This window comes from Anthonomus grandis, chromosome 13, assembly GCF_022605725.1.
Source record: "Anthonomus grandis grandis chromosome 13, icAntGran1.3, whole genome shotgun sequence".
Classification (NCBI taxonomy): Eukaryota; Metazoa; Arthropoda; class Insecta; order Coleoptera; family Curculionidae; genus Anthonomus; species Anthonomus grandis.
Window position 1 is genome coordinate 12,528,370 of NC_065558.1, and position 22,055 is coordinate 12,550,424.

At 29.1% G+C, this 22,055-nt stretch overlaps 1 protein-coding gene across 12 annotated transcripts in view; it reads left to right on the top strand.

The window, feature by feature from the left end:
• Positions 1-22,055, top strand: part of LOC126744042 (oxidation resistance protein 1) — a 121,332-nt gene that overhangs the window by 83,280 nt on the left and 15,997 nt on the right. For 10 of the 12 annotated variants that reach the window (XM_050451356.1, XM_050451357.1, XM_050451360.1 and 7 more), the window contains 3 exons: positions 1,637-1,773; positions 5,519-5,751; positions 10,325-10,453. In XM_050451356.1, coding sequence (XP_050307313.1) covers positions 1,637-1,773; positions 5,519-5,751; positions 10,325-10,453 — 499 coding nt within the window. Of the gene's footprint in view, positions 1-1,636; positions 1,774-5,518; positions 5,752-10,324; positions 10,454-10,943; positions 11,043-15,656; positions 15,876-22,055 lie in introns of those variants that run through there. The other 2 variants (XM_050451362.1, XM_050451363.1) reach the window with 2 other exon arrangements.

A 22,055-nucleotide genomic window follows, 5' to 3' on the forward strand; every position in this document is an offset into this window, starting at 1 on the left:
ATTAAAAATAAATAACGTGGTCAACGAAAAAGCGCTTGATGGATTCAAAACGCATGTTTTGGAGTTACCTCAATCGAAGTGGAAAAAGTGTTTCGAAAATTGGTTCAAACGCATGCAAAAGTGTATTGATCATCGTGGAGAAGATTTTGAAAAACAATAAAGCCAATTTTGATTAGAAATATTTATGTTTTCATTATTAGGACAGAAATATAAATATCAAGCCTCGTACTATACACTCGAAAAGTAGATTTTTGAAAAAAAAAACGTAAAAACCGCAGGTTAATATCATTTCTTATTTTAAATTTATAGCGATTACAACATGACAAATGGTTCTTAAAATTATCTGAACTAACGGTTAGCTTATATTCAATATAGTTTTCTTGTGCATGGCATAAGATTTTTATGGAACTCGATGTTTCGCAACTGCGCCTGAATATAAATGCACTCAAAATGTGTCAACCACGGTTATCAAATACTTAGTCCATTGTCCCTTAATCCTACAAACATCTTGAAAAAATAATGACAACAAGATAACGCAATCAAGAAATAAAAGAATAAAATATTCTTGAGATTGCTCTGGAAATTGTATTATGGTAAGGGAAACTGACAAAAAAAAATCGTACATTACCATGGCCCACCTTTAGAAATCGAATACTGCAAAAATAAGAAAGAATGACTATGAACCAATGAAATGCCTTGTTGAATGTCAGACTCAATAATCAAGGCAGGAAAGGTTGAATACAATATAAAAGCTTAAAACACAAGTGCTCACTTAGGTAAATTATAAAATGTTTAATCGGAGATAATAAAATACATGTTTGATCAGGCAAACCTCTAGATTTACTTAATAGATGTTATGCTTTTATGAAATATTATATAATATACTTATGAAAATTAACTAATCTTGTATCAGTAATTTTAAAGTGGTACAAGTTATATAAAAAATGCAAGTTAAATCTCAACTTAGCTTTCCTTGTAAATTACATTCAAATCAAAAATCGTTCTACTTTAAATCATGTAAATGTATTATTTTTGGTATATCTGTGTAAAATAATAAAATTAGTTCAAGAAAGGTAAAAATGGTAATATTAATAAGCGAGGCAAGGATCTTATTGCACAAATTGCAAAGTATTATTTTTTTCTACACACTCTGCCACTTTTATTGGAAATGAATATCACGATAAGACCAGAAATTTAAATCAGCTATATTTGTCTTCGAAACAAGTTATTAAAATCGAATAAGTGATTTAGAATTTACAGCAATTTTAATGTTTACACTTTGAATAGCTTTCCCTACTCCTATTATGAATGTTATGATGTACGCCAATGAATCTTAAACTAAGATTACGTAGACTTTAAACAGCGATGTAAGCAAAGGTTATCGTTATATGGCAGTTTGCTGAGATATTTAAAATGTTATTATGTAATTACCAATTGTGGCCTCTCGCAGTAAAAAACCGAACTTGCACATTATTTCCAGAATTTTCTTTCCATATTCATAATAAACCAAATCTCATTGCTGCCATATGAATAGGCGCTGAGATACAGTCGTTCACCTCGCTTATTTGCCCACCACACAGTCCCAAGCGTAAACATTAGTTCTAAATAACGATTTAAATCGTGTAATCGCTTTTAGGAGATCTTCGGTGGGCACCTTTATAAGGCAACCGACAGAAGGTGGCTCAAAAAAGACTAAAGATCCACCGCCCAAATTGGACTACCGCTCGATGGTTTCTGTTGAGGATAAACCGGAGTTGTTTGCTTCTTTTGATAGTAAGTATTTAATTTTCAAGCTTGGCATAATGCATATATACATTTTAAAAATAATTAAAATCCATTTAATCTTTCATCTTTTCTAATAGTCACATATAAGGCTTACGATACAACATTAACAGAAAATTAATCTCCTCTAAAAACAATTTCTGAAACAGTTTTATCCAGAAATGTAATATTACTGCTTCTCTTCTATTTTTGCCGCAGTTCGATCACCAAATTATGGGTTAAGTTCATTTGGTAGGTTTCGCATGGTCCGTTTACAGCATGCCACTTTCCTTGACTATGTTATCTATCTTTGTTATTCTACTTTCTTATCCTGTTTAAATTGACTTTTATTGCTCTTTTTTTGGGGAATAAAAAAAGGAGAATAAAAGTACTCTAATGGAATTTCAGTGCAATTTTAAGTTCTTTCAAGAACTTATTTATATACCAAGAAAAAACTCCTTTTTTTAATTTCTGTTGCATTAGAAACTTGCGAGATTTTATCGAAAAAGGGGTATTTAGACTATAATGAAAAGTAACAACAAGAATAACGATTAGAAAATACTCTACTAAAAAATGTATACAAATCTCAATGGTGTTAGTTGTATTTTTTGTGTAGAAGTGAGCCCGGCTTTAAAATTATAACTTTTTAACCACTCGGTATATTTATATAACATTTGGAACGCTAGGACGACTCTCTATGATTTAAGCTAAAAATCACTTTACATGTCAAAATGGCAGATTGGCATAAGTTATATTTTTTTAAATCACATAATCGAACATTTGATTTTACAACCAAACAAATAATTGAGGTTAAATCATAAAATGAACCAAAATATTCTATTGGATTATTTAATAAAAAGTTTAAAAATGTGTTACTAATACATTGTAGTATGGTACTCTTTCCAACTTCTCTTTCAAGTAAATTGCAAGTTTTTGCCTTGGAACAGTCGTGCATTACTTCAGTGTTTTTAGGAATTGAAGTAATGTGACCTGCAAACGGCCAATGACTCGCAAATACTGACTTTACTACGGTTTCTTGTATTAAAATAGATTGTTTCAGTATTAAAATAGATTGATATTTACACAAATTCCATTGGAACAACACAGACATCACAAAGAATCTGAAAAACCTACCAGTTATTATACACTACAGTTCATTCCAATGAGCGTCATAGTGTTAATAGGGAATGATTATTACTTCTTGTATTCTTCGCTTACTGCAGATCTAATTTCTCTTTTTTTAGAACACATTAACAGATCTTATTTATTAGAACACACAAGTTTTTGATGTTTAATATTATATTTTAAAATAACCGAGAAAGTATATAAAAATACATGAAAACTGCCTTTTAATTGTAATATATCTATAGATTCTTGCTTCCAGTAAAATCGGCAAAAACATATACAAATTGTTTATTGTTTTTATTTTCAAGCGCTTAATCTCGTCAATGCAAGTTTATTATAGTCATAAAATATATAATCTTGTTGCAGAAAATTTTTCAGCATTTTTAAAAGCAACATTTAACGTATGAAATATACACAGGGTGTCCCAAAGTAAAACAGCTATCCACCCCAAATAACTACATTTTAGAGTGGCTTCAGATTGACCTCTAAAATGTTAAATGGAAAGGGGTGTCGACTGGTATTGAAGACCTCTTGGTAAGTTTGAGGCCTCTACTGTCATTCTTATTGAAATGACAGCTTGTCAAATAGAAAAAATACCTCTTAAAAATTGTAAATAAAAAGGAGAATAACTCAAATTTTTTTAAAAAATTGTTAAATTAGAATTTATTATTCAGGTAAAATTTATTGAGCTATTTACTTTACAAAAAATAACAATAATAACAAAAAAGAATGTCAAATACCTTTTTTTTTTAGTACCTATCAATCATTTATGCGTTTAGTACATTTCATTTCATACATTGAAGTCATAAACACAAAGTTCTTAACAATTTCCAAAATAACCTTAACGTTACAAGAAAGAATTGAAATTATTATTTTTTACATTCGAAACATTAATTGCGCGAGAGCTGCAGCTGCAAGTTTTAATAAAATTCATCATGAAAATTCTTTGACCCATAAAAGTGTGTTAGAATTGTGGAGAAAATGTACAGAAACCGTATCAGTTGGCGACAAAAAACGTGAAATAATAAGACCTGTGCGAAATGAAAACGTTGCAGTCCTTGGCCACATCTAACTCCCTCAAAGAAGCAGCTACGGTTTCAGGCATATCCCGAAATAGCGTTCACCGAATTTTAACATCACATAAGCTTCGAGCCTACAAATATCAGTTGGTTCAGAAAAAGAACGAAGAGGACTTTGATTGCAGAGTCAGAGTTATGTGAAAATATTTTCGTAAAATTGAACTACCATGCCTTGTCATTGTACAATGTTGCTTTTCTGACGAAACCACGTTTTTCTTAAATGGAGAAGTAAAGCTTCGCAAATTCAGGTACTGGAGCGACACTAACCCTCATTTAATCTGTGTAAAACATACCCAACGTCCTTTAAAAGTAAACGTGTAGGCGGCAATTCTAGGCAATCATATTGTTGGACCTTTTCTGATACAGGTCAATTTAAATCGTGAAATTTTAATTAAATTTACTTCAAAATGCCGTCAATCTCCAGATCACAGTGATTTTGGAAAACGATCCAAATTTATAATATAGTTGAAGACAAGCTAGACTTTCAACAAGATAGAGCAGTTCGTCACTATGCTCGTGCTGTAAGAGATTTTCTAAATATTACTTCTCCTGGTTGATGGATTGGAAGGGGAGGACCAGAGACCTGAAACATTTCAAAGGGTTCAAGAGAAATTCGAAGCTCTATTGTATCACTGCATGGAAGTAAACGATGATCATTTCGAACAATTTATAAAATTAAATTATTCTTTGTACCAAACATTATTAATTACATTTAGCTGTGTGAAAAAAATGATACCTCTTGATCGTACTTATTTTGCTATTATCTTTTTGAAACTTCACTACTTATTTTAAACATCTTCGGACCCTCATCATTAGTCTCGAAGTTAAAACGGTTATTTTTGTGGTTAGTTAATTAAATTAAAAAATAGCTAATCTATTTGAGAAGCTGTCATTTCAACAGGAATGACAGTAGAGGCCTCAAACTTGGTAATTATACTCAAGATCAAAAGACTTTTAGAATCAATCGATACACCCCCGCTTAGGGTGTGAAGTGGCGAAGCTGAGAATAGGTGCAAAGTGTGTCCCCCTCAAAACAAGAATCGACTTATTTAAGGCGCATACTTTTAGTTGGGGCATCTTGTATAAACAGGAGAAGGTTAAAATTCAATGTACCCTAAAAACGTCTCTAACATCTACCCTGTATCCCTTGTTGAAAATTATACGAATCCGCCAGTTGAATCGCGCTCTATGGAATGAATTGTAATAGTGTTCTGAAGGTTATTAAAACGTAACCTAAGTTTTTTACTGGAAATGTTATTTCTTAATTTGGATAGCAATATTGATAGAAAATTAAATTTAAGCTCCAAATTACATTTGTCTCCATCATTAAGACTCCAAATACAATAAAAAATATTTCGATATATGTACCATCAAAAAATATCTTCTAATTCGATACAATAACACTATTAGCGCCCCTTTTTTGCTAAGATCTCAAACTTTCTGTATCAAACTCTTTATTTTTTCTCCTATACGCCTTGAATGTCTTTATGCTTCGCCCCCATCCCCCAAACAACCTTGCTTTCGCCCCCCGTTCTCACCACCCATTGTTCTAGAACTAATACCCCGACCGGCTCGATCCTGCGAGGACCCCCCTTTATACCTCCGCCTCAAGATGGGCAAACCGATGAACAAAAAAATCCCCCATTCCACGCCCCTGATGAGCTACGGCAAAAAGAAAATGAGGCCCGAGTATTGGTTTAGCATTCCTAAGAATAGGGTGGACGAACTTTATAAGTTTGTACATGGTTGGGTACCACATTTGTATGGGGAACTTGATGAGGAAAAGGTAAGTGTGATTATTAATATGTTTTAATTTGGTCAAAGTATAAAGCTTTGAATGGAATATTAATTAAACTTATGTAATGCTGAAAAAAAAGTAGGGATGGCTTTGGAGTCAGTATATAAACAAAGTTTGGAGCTGTTGAAGCCACAAAATATATTTAAATTGGCCCTATAAATATATTTATAATAATAATAATAATAATAATAATAACGTTTATTAATCCATATACATATGTTTTCAAAGCTGTAAAAAAAACATCATTGTAACAAAAAATAACAAAACAAAAGGCATAATTTCCGCTTCTCAACGCAGTTGAGAAGCGAAAAAAATTTCTTTTCGATATCGTGGAATATCTAAACGCCGTCTATTTCTAACATTAGCCTGATGATGAATATCAGCTCTAAATACCACCCTATCCAAAAGATATTGTGTGCACCTCATCTTAAGAATATTGTAGCAAAATACCACATAATGTAACTCTCTCCTTGATGACATATTAAGCCACTCAAGATCTTTCAACTTGTGCGACACTATATGGCCTGCAAATACCAAACATAAACCTTATACATGCATTTTGCAGTGTTTGTATACGCTTTTTATCTCTGTTGTCTAAACAAGGGCCATACACAGTATCACAAAAGTTAAAATGAGAAAGAATGAGAGAGTCGCACAGCATTCGCTTAGTAACCACATTTAACTCATGGCGCTGCAGATAGTTTGATGAAGTTTTCAACACTGAATAGGCTTTCTGCAATTTTGATGTCACATGATATGAGAATCTTAATCCTACATCGTTTATTTATATTTATGAATGATAACTGAAAAAGAAAGTGGAAATAATAAAAACTTTTACAAAGATAGGACAGAAAATGGCTGCCAAAATAAAAGCACCTACTAGTCACAGTGGCTTCGAAAATCGCCGCGTTCTCAGAACATATTTCTCAATCTAGTTTTATACACATAAAATCACTAAAAAACAATTGTTTTTCAGAATTTGACGAAATTACTACTAAACTTGTACAAGACCAGCGCTTATAGATTACTAATCCGCCAGTACATGCCATAAACTTAATTTTTCTGCAAGGAACTGCTCCAAATGATTTCAAACATATAGTGGTTTCAATCTATTAATATGGAAATAAAACTGATAGTGGCAACTTTTGACCAATAAGCCTGATGAGTACTGTTTGAGAAAGGTCTTAAAGATAGCCTATTTTTTTTATTACAAACGAACTTTAAATAATAATTAGTTTGGATTAGCACAAGTCACGCAATATATTTCGACGGGTTGACTCGTTAGACAGAAACAAAAAAAGTTCTAGAGGTGTTTAAGCACTACAAAGTAAGAGGCACTGTGTTGGACGTCTTTTGCGGCTATTTGGGAGACAGAACACAACAGGTTAGATTAACTGCTTGAGTGACTTCCTAACCATTCATTTAAGCATCCTACAGGGCACTCACTGTTCTGGGTCCGCTCATGTTCGTCAAATATATCAATTCATTAGTGAGCACAAAAATACAAGACCTAATTATATCATAAGCAGACGACACAGCTATAGTATTTGCCGATGCTAGCTGGGAAGGAGTAAAAACTAAAGCAGAGCTAGTTATTGCAATGATAGAAGACTCGTTAGACTTAAACAAACTAACCCTTAATATATGTAAATCAAAATACATCGCATTTTCTGTTACTAATGCCAAGATGCCTAATTTCAACAATAGATACTGAAGTAAAAACTTGAAATGGTCTGATCATCAGGTTGGTTATCAAGGTGAGAAGGTTAGTTTTCAAGGTTAGTTTCGTAAGTCTTACGAGCCACTAGATTTATGAACAAAACTACTCACATCTATCTTTTAGGATATAGCCTATTCTACAATATGCTATTATTGTGTGGGGTGTTCTGTACATAAACTGACTCGAACCTCTGAATGTGGTACAAAAATATATTTTAGTAGAAGTCATATTTCAAAAAGAAGAACTGATATTGCTAAACAGCTTTACGACGATAATATACTTAACATCGGAATGCTATACTTTTGTGATATTTGTCTTTATCTATACAATAACAAGGATTTACAAAACAAAAATTGAACATACATACCAAACTAGACAAGTATTCAACCAGAATTTGACTCTTTCGTTTTATAGAAAGGGTGGCAACCAAATATTTATTACATGCTTAGATCCTAAAATATACAATTCCTTGCCAATAAACATAAGACAATATCGCTAAATTATGAAACATTCGCCAAAAAATGTAAGCCACTTATTTACAACAACTACAAAACATATCTTGAACTAATGTTAATTTTCAGATTTTGTTCTATTGAATAATGTTTCATTAAAATCAATATCGGTTTATTTTAGGACATGCATTTTGCAGTTAATTTTATTATAGCAACTAATTTAATCGCCTTCGATTTTGCACATACAGATTGCTTGTAATCTATGTGCAATAATTTGTTTCAAAGGCTTAAATTGTAATGTGTTATTTAATTTGATTACTGTATTTTACAGCTAATATTATAAATTATCTGAATAAATATATGAAGATTTCTGCTGAGAATAGAATTAAAAAGAAAGAGAAAGAAAAAGAAAAAAAGGTAATGCACGGTTTAAATACTTAAACTTCTACAATGTGCTAAGAAATATAAAGCTTTTTCCACACTATATTCTTAAAAGTTATAATTGATGGGAAAAATTACAGATTTCATATTTTTTAATCAAATTAGCTGCAATGTATGAGAAAAAATGTCTTTATTATGCTTTGGAACATCACTAAGATATTTATGTCTTATATTACTAGTAGTGTGTACTTGTTGCTCTCATTTTTATTTCCAGGGCTGAGGGTTTTAAAATTTTATAATAGAATGAAATCGAATGAAACATATTCCAAATATAAATCTTAAGCAGAACTTTTGTAATACAATCTACAGGGGTTTTCAAAATATTGGGCTAAATCTAAAAATTTGGTAGTTTGACCTTCTGGTCGTTTGACATCTACTATGACCAATCGATTGACGTTCACGATATTTTTCTAAGCATTTTAGATTTTTTGCAACCGTAGTCAACTTTGTTATTTTTTAGAGACGCCATATTGGATTTATACGTCATTAGCACGTCAAAAGACCTTTTCAACCATATCAAGATAGAACAACCCTATCTTGATATGGCGAAAAACATAAATTTATTCAAAAAATCATTTTTTCACTTAGTTGAAGACATTTAGTCCTTACATAGATTAGATAGAACTTTAAGAATTTAAAGTTACTTATTTGAAATTCTTAAATCAATTCAAAGTATAAATTTTAAAAAATATTACTTCATATATTTATAAAATAAACCAAGACTATAATTTCCGTGAAACTATATTTAAATTTTTCTGCTGCATGTAGTATACTATTAAATAACAGGAAATAAACAAAGTAAAGTACTAAAGTAAAATACCGATATAATTTGAGAATCTGTGTGTGCTGAGATATTCTGTATATATAAATAAAATGCATAAAACGTTTTGAATTTTTTTAATTACAAGAAGACAATAAATTCTGATATTGATTATTTTTTAAATAATTGTTTACGTCTGTTGTATCAAAGACTCATACTCAGATATACAGACAAACAAATTACTCAAAAGTGATGAATTATCTGAAATATCTTTAACACTTATATTCTAAAACTGCGTATGTAGGGGATACTCGACGATTTTGAATAATTTTATGTACACGCTTAAGAATGAGACTTTGTATTAAGGGCATTCAGGAATAAATTAATACCTACCATTATCTTTATTTACCAAGATATCTACCAAGCAATCATCACATAAGAATTTGGACCGGTATTTCATATTGAAATGTACAGAACCAATATTATATATTATGGCACATATAAAGTAATCGTTGTTTGACATAATCTAAAATGCAAGACCTTCTCTAAATTCGTCGATGTAACATCATTTTATAAGGCACATACACAAATGTATTTTTTAGTGTCTTTTAGTTTTTAGGCATTTTAAAATAATTTTTATTGTATTTCACACATTTTATGTTGGAGTAATTTTTTATGTCTTTCAGCCATTAGTCGAAATATTGAATATATATTATGTTCCAGATATTTATGGCTCTTTTTTATTTTATCTAGACATTGGACATACGAAATAAGTATTCATTATAGTCCAGGCTTTTGTCTTCCGTCCATAATAGACACACTTTTAAAGAAATACATTGTTTTCCGATCAGGACCTTTTGAAAAGTTAAGCCACTTCGCTGGCAAATTTTTTCAGTCGCCTTTTTTAATTATTGGCCATAATTGAGTCAGAATTGCCAACATTATTCCATCTACTAAGTTGAAATTATTATGACTTATTTAGTCATTACTTTTAATTTTATCTAATTATCCCAGACAATAAATATTAACAAAAAAAAAACAATTAATTCAAGTTTAGTAGAACACACCATTGTGCGATATTTATAGCCCATTAAACGTGACGTGTTCTTATAAAATATTCAACATTAGTACCTCAGTCTGGTACTGAACCCCGTCGTTGTTTATTATTTCGATTTTATTTAATTGTAGATCAGAGAGCGCAACTTCATTTTGGTCGATTTGGACACGGAATTATGGAGTGAGGAGCCGACTCCATCTAGTAGCCGTCATGGCAGCCAGGGCGAGGAGATCGCCGAACTAACCAAAGAAAGCTGGGAGGTAAGATTTGTAGAATTTCATTTTAAATTTGTTATTGTTTTCGTTGATTGACATATCCCGTTTCAATCGACTTATTTATACTTAAGTCAAGTGAGATAAAAGGAATTCGATTTTTAACTGAAGTATGGTAATCCATTCATTTATTCTTAAAATTGTCATGTTGTTTTTTCCGGGGATCCTTTTATCTGGTGTGACTGCTGCGTGAAGTTTCAAGTGCCTGCCGCTTAGCAGATAATCGTTTTTTTTATTAGTAGATTTGTGGCTAAAAATGGCATTTTAAGTGGCCAACGGATATTAATATCGACATTATTTTTTAACAGTGCAACCAATCTGGCAAACGGCTGCATGGATTTTTTAAACTCGCAGACTTGACTCTAAGATTGACTGTACCATAAATTGTTCTTACAAACTTTATCCCATTATTAAAATGCCATTTTTATTTTGGTATAAAAGTCAATTTAAAAAAAGAAAAAGGTAAAGTATCAATAACTTTTGCATTTCGATAATGCAGCTGATCAAGGCGCCCTACGCGAAGATCTACAACATCATCAAGACGCAAACGATGTCAGAGAGCGGGAGTGTCGATGAGGTGACCATTTGTGATGATGATAAATTCACGCACGACACTACATATTACACACACTATCTCTCTTCCTTTGTATTATATTCTATTGTATGTTCTGTAACAAGTCTGTGTATACACCCATTTACTTCAATCAGTAAAGGAATTTTGAAAAACTTCGTGTCTAATATAACGAAGTTAAGGTTTTGAACATTTTCATGTATCACGCTGTTTCTGATTTTCCTATTTTTTTAGGTTTATTCAGATAACTTGTTTTGTGGTTTCGAGAAAAATTACGTAAAGGAATACACGAAATTAAGCCACTTTGAACTTAAATTGGCTGATGATTCATACTTTTCCTAACTACTTGATCCATATTAGTCTTTTAAAGTAAGAAAACTCTCACATAATGAAAGTATTGTTATAATTATGCAATAAAAGTAATTTTTTTTAATTAATTATGTATAATCAGTGTTTAAGAAATACTTTTATGCACTATGACGAATATTCATATCAGAAACGCGGGAAAAATAAGTTCACCTTTAATTGAAAACAATTTTAAATTTAACAGAACGGCGTTTTGAAAAAGTCCCGTATTCTGGACTGGTCAATCGAGACACCAGTTTGTTTGATGTATGTGAACTATATTTATAGTCGAAATATATTCATTAGTAAAAAGTAATATGCTAATTACATAATAACTAACTTCATGCCATGTCCATAGTACAAACAAACAACAAAACAGCAGGTCAATGTTTCGAACATTTTTTTTGGCAACATTGTCGGTGCTACGTGTACTTTACTGAAAAACAAATACGCACAGAACCAGTACGTCGGGTGAAAAATCGAAAACAGGATACATAAAAATGTTTATAGTCAATGTCTTGAATTGTTTATATTAAAGGCTTCGCAATGATTTAACATTAGAAGCTAGATGCATACATACATGGAACTGAATCAAATGAAACTATGATCAGTGATTGCAGTTAATGGGTGTGTACACAGATTCTTTTTTGTTCTGTACCCCTTTTCCTGTTAGAATTTTGTATCGTATCGCTCGCGAAATATAGGTATTACATACCCTATACAGCAAAAAACGACAGGTTTTTTTTTTCTCTTCAAAAACCGTGTGTATGAGATTTGAATGTTCTACTTGAAATTGGTCGTTGATTTGCTAATTAGGGGATATCGTAACTCAATGTCTATAATTTTTTTCTTTTATAATATTTCTTGGTAAAATTATTGAAAGCGTTGAAAGTGGAAAAGGTAGTTATAGTTTTTAAATAAAACGTAATTTAGTTTATCCTATGAAACATTTAAATTTTATTATTATGGAAATAACTTGACCTTTGATTAGATATTTATGTCTATATTGGGTTTATGATATAACCAAAGGTCATGATTTTATTTATTTATTAGTGTTTCACCACCAAATCATATGACCAAAATATTTTTTTTTTAATTTTGGCCTCTTTCGGTTAAATTTGACAATTCCCATGAATTAAAACAAGGGATATTACACACGTGTAACATACAAAATTTTAGAATACAAAGAAAATATTGAAAAAAAATTAATACTACCAAATTACTTTACGTACTAGGGGGTAAACTACTGAGTGATTAGGAAATGTCGCTATTTTAGTTCATGCATTTAAATCACGATTTTTACAGTTATGAGGCAATCGTTAATAACTAACTAATTAGGTTATAGTTACACAAATTGTAAGGCATAATATAACATATGCCTCACACTTGTGATACCTGAGAAATTGTATTTTTAATATGTAATGTTTAATTGGCATTTTAAAATGCTTTAGAAAATAACCATTTTTGCCTATATAGAATTATTAAGTTTTTCAAATAACTACATGGGCATTTCAGTTTTTGAATTATGGCTATTTTCATTATGATGGTATGAAACAGGAGCAAAGTGAACATTTTAATGTCACTGCTTGCCACCAGTGATACAGCACGAAGGGTCTTAGGTAAGCAATAATTAAAATGTGAATTTATTAAAATGATTAATAACAAAAAATTATTATAGATATGCTTATCATGACGTACTTATGTTGCTACTGCAAGTACTTTAATACATAAATAAGATTTTCTGATTCTATTATAAAAATATATCTCGTGGCGAATATGCACTGATAACACGAATAAATACAAATTAAATATACTAACAAATGTTACTGTGTTTTTTCTTAATAATTTGAAGTATTGGAAATGCCACGTTAAATGTGAATGTAGTAATACGATCATTGCTATACAATTCACTTTTGTTTCATTATTAAAAAGTACCAATCAATTTATTAAAAATAATAACTTTAAAATATTAACTCCCATTATTGTTTAAACGAATTTTATCTAATTTTGAATCAAATTAACACATCTCGAAAGAAAATAATTTAATGCATACGTAAATTAGTATTCTTAGAACAAACAGCATAAACAAACCAGTTATTTGAATATTGATGATCTTATTCAAAATATGTATTTTAATTAATTCAATAAATTTATATTAAAAAAATTCTAGTGCATCACTTAAAGCTATAAATAAATTACCACGTAATGGCAAAGGTCCACAATGTGTTTCACAATGATCTTACATATGATCATTTCTCTTTAATATTTTAACCATGAAGCTGCTTCACACCAGAATTTTCTCGTTTGTCTTTACAGGTCTATGTGTTGTTCCAATCCTTATTAACTGCTTCAGTAGGATTTAAATAGTTTGGTACAGTAGGGTCATAATGATGAAATTAGCTCGATAATCGAATAACGCTTCCAAACGCAGATATATGAGATCTATCAAATTAAGAAATCAACTTAACATTGTGGAGCATTTATTTCTTATTTTAGTGCAACTAAGCAAGTTTAGTTATATTAAGTGTTTTTTTCAAATCAATTCTAGTAATTGCCATTTGACAATGGGGAATTTTTCTTTGGAACGATCGTTAACTAGACACTTCAATTAATTTTTTGTTTCTTTTTCCCCGAATTTCCAAACCGATTGAGCCAAAACTTTTCTATGAAAAGATCTAAGATAGATTTTGTTGTTTTTGTAAAGAATATTTCATATTTTATGTAATGTCGTTTTATTATTATATGACATAACCCCATTGCTTTTGTCTTCACTCTTACTTTCCACTGTATTTCTGAATCTAATTTTATAATTTAGATAGATATTTCTCTATGAATTCATATGGATTGTTAATTTCAGGTCCGAGTTATTGAATTATTTTTTTTTTATAAACTCTAAGTTTGTACTCCTGATGATGAACATTTGATTATGAAACATGTCTGGCACTTTTAAAACCATGTAAATTTAATTAAAATTATAAATGGAAAAATATGTAGTTTCCTACATTATTTTTTTGTTAACTCAAGGGTTTCACTAAAAGCCTTGTACCTCTTCCTTAAAGAAGAAACGCCCACGTCTTAGACTTTTTCGAATACTTAATTCCATAATTAATTATCCCTTCTTCTTCTTCTTCTTCTTCTTGGAGTGCCATGCAAATTCTTGCTAAGTATTCTTGCTGTCCATTGTCTTAATATTTCGCAACCACGCTTCCTTCTTCCTATTCCCCTTTTTTTACTTTGAAGGATAAGGCGCTGGAATTCATAGCATTCTTCTCTCATAATATGTCCTAAGTATGATATTTTTCAAAGTTTTATAACTTCAGCTCTTGATCTTCTATTTGTGCTGCTCATCGAAGAACTTCATTTCTTATGTGGTCTACCCATGATATTCTCGGCATTCTTCCAGACACCACCTCTCGAATGCTTCCAATTTATGTATGGAACTTGCTTTAAATGTTCGGCCTCTACATCGCATAAAAGAACTGACCAAACGTAACATTTTAGAGTTCTGTATCTTAGTATAAAGTTTAGATTTTATTTGTGAGGAATTATTTGAATTTAAGGAAGTTTGCTCTTAATTGTTCTATTCTACATTTAATTTCTTGTTCTGGCTCCCAATTTTGGTTCAACATACATTTCAGATATTTAAATTGCGTCACTTGCTCAATATTCTTCTCATTTACCTAAATTCTGATTTGTGGAATATCTGTCCTACTAAGAACCATAAACTTCGCTTTTTTTATATTAATTTTCAGGCCTAATCTTGTGCTTGTTTCATTAACGTGATTCAATAACTCCTGAAAATCGTTTGCTCGATCGATCTGCCTATCTGATATTGTTGATATGTATCCCGTTAATTAATTATCCCAGTTCACGTTAAGAACATGTATTTTTTGCATCTTTGTAGAACAACTTATTCGGTTTTAAATTTACTCCTGCTATTTACTATGCTATAATTTTGTATTGCCAAGACATTCTTTTTCTTTATTAACTGAATGAGACTATTTTTTTTTATAAATCAGGAAACTTCATTAAGGTCTTAACAACTTAGTTCATTGACCAACAACTATTTAATAAAAAATCAACGTACAAATCAACGAAGGTCGCCACGACAACACGATTTTGCCCATTCAAACTCTTAAATTATGTGACGCACGCCTCCGCAACAAACAAACTCAAACAAACCATAATAATTTTGTCTTGAAATTGGAAAGTCAAGAATGAATCGTCATGACAAAATATAAATAAAAGTTGTTCGGCCTTGTTTAATCTCTTTTCAATTACAAATATTTATCTCGTGGTGGCGAAAATTTAAGCGTGTTTTGGATAAACATATGTTTAAATAGGGATCAGTCTCATTGTGTGTTCGGGCGAGTGTGTGTGTGCGCGTCACAAAGTTAAAAAAATGCCTTGAAAGCCATATAGAGAATGATGATTAAACGGTTCAAAGTAAAGTCTTTAAAAACGGTCGCGAAGATGCTGCCAGGAAGAACCTGGGTAAGTTTTATAATGGTTTCGAAAATGTCATGGCGCTTTTTTTTTTAAATTTTGCATTAGATTTTACATGTGTTAGAAACGTTTAAATGGAGAAATAATATCTTTGTGGTATTAAATTCTATAGTTTTTAATTCTTTCATTTGTAATGTAGTCAAGGAATTCTACTTGTTTAATAATATGAACAGATGATTAGCGGTTTAAGACTCATACAAGTAAATTTTAATACTCTTTATGGTCTATTAATGCAAATTGTAACTGTTATAGTATATATACTACTATACACCAGATAATACAGGAAAAAGGGAACACTTAATAACTATTTTACTCTTCAAGATAAATAAATTAAATTTGGTATATTGATGGAACTTCCTGTTTAACCGGAAGTGACACTAACTTTATTATTTAAAATGAAGACACTTAGTATATTATTAAGTATTTCAATAGAAAATAATATTCTGACAACATTGATACTGTGTTTGCTACTTTTTGTTTTATACTCATAGAAGAGTTTTTTTTTTAATTTAAAATAAAGTGCCATGAATGCGTTAAAAGTTTTAATTTTTAATCAAGTAATTACGGAAAAATAGATTTTATTGCATTTTATGACCTAAATCCGTAGAAACAACCACTTTTGAAATACAGATTTTTTTCTGTATAATTTGATATGGTTAGTTTTTAAATCGGTTGAAAAATAAGCCCATAAGAAAAAAAAACTAAGTTTCATAAATAAACGCATTTAATTAATCCAAGGTTTTGATTTCTTGAATAGGAGGCTTCGTTTTGACGCGTTTTCCAAAATATTTTTTAATTGACATGATACATGACATCTTGTCAAGTGCACTTGAGAATTGCAATTTTAGAATTTACTAATATTTAAAACATTTACCTACTATATTTCTGAAAGACTGCATTTCAGAAGTGGGTGTTCATAATACGGTGCTATTTAAAAAAATAAAGTAAATGCCAAAAATACTGGTTTGGAAATTTTAAATAGACGTGTAAAAAATTCAAAGAATAAAAAATAAATACTATTTTTCCGTGATTACTTGAATAAAAATTAAAAATTTTAATGCATTCATAGCACCCTATTTCCAAATTTAAAAAATTGATTTTTTTCACTGAGTATCAAACAAAATGTAGCAAATGCTGTATCAATATTCTCAGAATATTATTTTCTATCACAATACGTAATAATATACCGATTGTCTCATTTAAAATAAAAAAGTTAGTCCTGTTAAACTGGAATTAACGAAAAATAACATTTTCAAAAGATACTCTTATATCTATTCTATCGATATACCAAATTTCATGTCTTTATCTTAAAAAGTAAAAAAGTTTTTTAGTGTTCCCTTTTTGCCTGTGTCACCCGGTATATCTATGTGGAAAAAAATACAATTTTTATTTATTAGGTGCTGAAGAAATTAAAAAATAAGAATTCAGATACTAAATTATTTCTTTGACAAGTTTGTTTCTTTAAGATAGTTTTCTTATATTAATCACCAAAACAATTGCAATATGTTACACCTCTCATTAAATAATATTACACAAAAACTATAGTAATCTTAATCGTTTATCCCAAACATTTTATATTCTTCTAGGAAGTTTTATTGCCTATAAAAATTTCAACGAAAATTGTTTATTTGAATTTTAATTACTAAAATTATTTTGTGATACTATAATTAGAATTTGGTCAACAAGATGTTTTCCAGAAACCAGTATCAACAAAAATTTTTAATTTTGACCTTTAGTATTAATTTTGAATATTTAAATTTAATTCCGATGTTTGGTTAGTAAATTTTCAAATAAATTATGAGTGATCTATAAAATTTGTTTTTTTTTTCATAAGCGACGGTCTAACAATATTAAATACTTTGTCTACTGATGTCCTATGTATTAATTCAATAGGAAAAACCAAGGAATAAATTTTGTGTCGATAAAAAATAAAATTTGTCCAAAATATTATAGAAATGCAGTTTTTTTTTAATACGTAAATGTCTCATTTACTCTCGCATATCTTCTGATTTTTAATATTCCAACTTTCTTCGATTGCTATAACCACCTTTAAATGAAGCCAGGCCAGACGAGTATCTTTGAAAATATAAAAATTAAAAATGTGCAGAAATATTTATTCTAATTTAATTAAAAAATAGAATTATCAGATACAGAGCCAGAGGTCGATTGTGATACTTGAAAAAAAAAATTATGAATTTATTTATAGAAATAATTGTTCATTTTATCACATTAAATAGCGATCTTTCGATAAAAAAATAAAATATTTTAAAAAGTTTCCTTGGAAAACATTCTTGATTCCACTGAAACATTATTTTTTTTTGTTTATTCTTATTGAAGTTTGTTTCTTAACATTACTTTTTTCATTCATTTTATTATCCATCCTTCATTCAATTTATCTCAGTTTTTATGATTACTTTTGATTAGATTCTATTATTTTTCTTCATAATTTAATTAAGTGATATAAGATTTTCGTTACATTTTAGTGATTATTTGTATTTTATATATGTATTATTTTTAAATAATATTACTTATAGCATTGTCCACAAAAATTTTAAAATTTACATCTCAAAGTCTAAATATTATTATTATCTGTTAGAAACTATTTTAATTTCATCTGGTTAATTAAGCATTAAAATTAAGAAATAATATTTTTATGGTAGTAAATTCTATAGTTTTCAATTAGTTCATTTGTAGTTTATTCATCGAGTTCCACTTAATATTTAACAATATCAATAGATCACTGGCTACTTAGAACTCATAGAAATAAATGTTAATACTTTTTATGGTCTAATTATTGAACATTAACCATTAATCTATGAATAGTCTCAATTGTTTATCCCAAACATTTTATTAGGTAAAGTTTTATTTATCTAGGATAAAAATTCAACTGAAAATTGTTTATTTGAATTTTAATTACTGATTAATTACAGATGTTTTCCAAAAACCAATATCAACAAAAAGATTTAATTTTGACCTTTAGTATTAGTTTTGAAAGAGAATATTTATATATATTTCTCGAAATTTGATGTTTGATTAGCTAGTAGATTTTCAAATTAATGATGTTTCTTTTTTCGTAATAAAGGACGGGAAAACAATATTAAAACTTGTGCTAACCTAGTATTATTTCAATAGGGAACCAAAAATATAATCACAAATTATATCACAAAACTTTGAATAAATTAAAGAGAATGCATTTTTTACATGTCCTAATCAAGGTTTCATGAAAGCATTCTTACTCAGCCTGTTTATGTTAAAAAATTATCAAACAACAAGTTTAAATTGCCCAGATGAGTATCTTAGAAAATATGAATAATCTATTTTCTATATTATATTTTAAAGAATTAAGAAAATATTTTATTAAATTAAAAAATATAGAATCTAATAATAATTATAAGATATAGAGCAGGGGACTAAAAAAATTAAGTAATTTTTTTTATATTAAAATTATAATTGGAAAAAGTAGTTGTTTACATTATTTTATTAAATAGCGATCTTTAAAAAAAAATAGCATGAAAAAGCATCTTAAATTCATAAAAATAAATATTTTACATTTAATTTTTTTAATTATACGAAGTTAAATGCGTTAAAAAATATTTTTTGTGTATTCCTATTCAAGTTTTTTAGCGTTAATTTTTCTCGATTCGTTCTCTGATTCTAAAGGGTGTTTTTTTTTAGAGGCGGAGAACTTTCATTTGGCAGTGTTTTTTATGACAGCCGACCTGACAGTTTTGGGTTATTTTTAGATTAGTTTGGTTTGGCAATTAATCATGAACAGACTCACACCGGAGCAACGTTTCCAAATTGTTCAAATTTATTTTGAAAGACATGTTTCTATTCGAGAAACACATCGGGCATTACGTGAGTTTTATGGTGCTCATAATCGTGTTTGAGATCACATCGAGATCATGATCGATCCTTCAGAGAGATTAATTCGAGAAACTGTTGATCATTATTCATATGATTAGTTTTTTATTAGATTCTATATAAATATATAATAATTAAGATTTTCGGTTCATATTTATTGACTACTCGATTTATGCAGTATGTTTTAAGAAAAAATAACACGCTGGTAAATGGTATTCTTTAAATAATATTAATTAATTGGGTAATTAATATTAATTGCCAAAAATATTATTAGAATTTATATCTCAGATTCTAAATATTATTAGTCTTACGAAATAATTTTCCAATTTAGAGTCAGCATATTGTGTATAGATATGCCAAATATAAATAAACCTTAATTATATATAAATTTCGATTTTAAATAAATAACATTCTCAGAATATACAATTTTTACGATCAACAATAATTACACTAATTAATTGATTTATAGTTAATATAGATTTTATCGGTTTCATTGGTATTTATTGGTACTTACTTATATTCATATAAGCTATATTATGGATTTAATTTTTTCCTAATTACATTTTTTGTTGTAATATTATTTTTCCAGATGATTTATTAAATTGAGTGTTTTTTATTAATATGTTCTATACAGCTCGATGTTGATATCTTTATTTTTTTGTGTCAAAATAATTTTAATAAACAATAGTGCTAAGGTTTATATACATTTATTCATTCATTTCATAAAATCATATATTCATTCAATTCATAATAAATTCTAAAATATTAATTTTATAATAAAAAAGTACTAAAATATATTTGTAAAAATAGCTTTAAAAATGGTTTTGTTGGATGTCGGAAAAACTATTTTATGTTTATCGATGCTTTTATACGTTTTATTATCATCAGAATTCTAAGAAGAAGGTACTGAAGTACGAAGAAATCTCTTTGGTTAATTAATTAACTATAAAAAAACAATTAAAAGTGTAAACAATATTAATATAATATTAGAAATATAATAAATTAAAACAATAGGAATTAACATATTTAATAATTATAGATGCTTACATTTAACGTTAAAAGTGTGATTAAAAAAAAAAGGAGCGTTACAATAATGAAAAAATACGTAATTGATGGTTAATGACAGTTTGCAAACCCATTTATAAATTGGAACTTAAATCTTCGATTAAAAATAGGATACCAACTCCAAGGATTTATTTCGAATATTTCAAATTTCACTATTTAAGTAGCATTTAGGTTTAAATAGAATTTTTGAACTTTCATAATTATACTTACTGTACCGAGTGGTTACGGAATTGCATTTTTTGCAAAGTGTTTCATGACTTTATGATACAAACCTAATTTGTACATTTATGCCGATAAATTAGCCATACACAAAGGGGATGGGACAAATTGGGATTTCAAAAACGACCCTTCATTCTTGGAAATTCCGAATTCGACAAACGGGTGGGTATAATTTGTCTTACGTACCCTATCGAACAGTTAGTTTAGTTTCGGATATCAAGTATTTTAGTTAGAGCCGAATTTAAACACCTGCTGTTCCGTTTTAGTAAGACTTCCAAAATATCTTTACAGAAAAATAGTTAATATAAAGCGTGCATGAGCATACTCATAGATATGTTAAAAAAGTTGTGGAAGAACAAAGATGTAAGTATTTAAATGCGAAAACATTGTTTTTTGATTATCTAAAAGATGTGATGATTAACATTCTCGTTTAGTCCCAATTTTTTAAATTTAGTTTAGTAGTATCAAATAATCGCCTGATTCACAACCGACAGGCCAAACGTCAACAAATGTGTAGGCTCTTATCTGTTTTTTATGTGTGGCTTCTTGGTTGTAAATAAACTATACATATTATATATGAAAGAAAATAATACTATTTTTATCTCTGTACCAGTTGTTTTCTTCTTAGGCATATCCTCGTTTGCAGCTATAAGTTGAGAAATCGGGATACAATATTACCTAAAACGTTTGATTTGAATTTAAATTTAGTTTTAGAAATGAAACGCATTAAAAGATTTCATGATTATAAAAATAGGAAAATATTTAAATGATTGGAAATAATTTGTTTCTTATCTCTAAACCTGTTTTCTGGTCTTTTTGGCAATACTCGCTCCAAAAAACAATTCAAAACGCATGATTTTTTTTTCGTTTATATTGAGCAAATACAAAAATAATAATTTTTTGATATGCCACGTCCAAATATATATATTTCATTAATACAAAACCACTTATAATGATGATGTGCCGTAGTTAAACGTAGTGTCGATTGTGAAGTTTATTTTTAAGTTTCCCTACTAAATT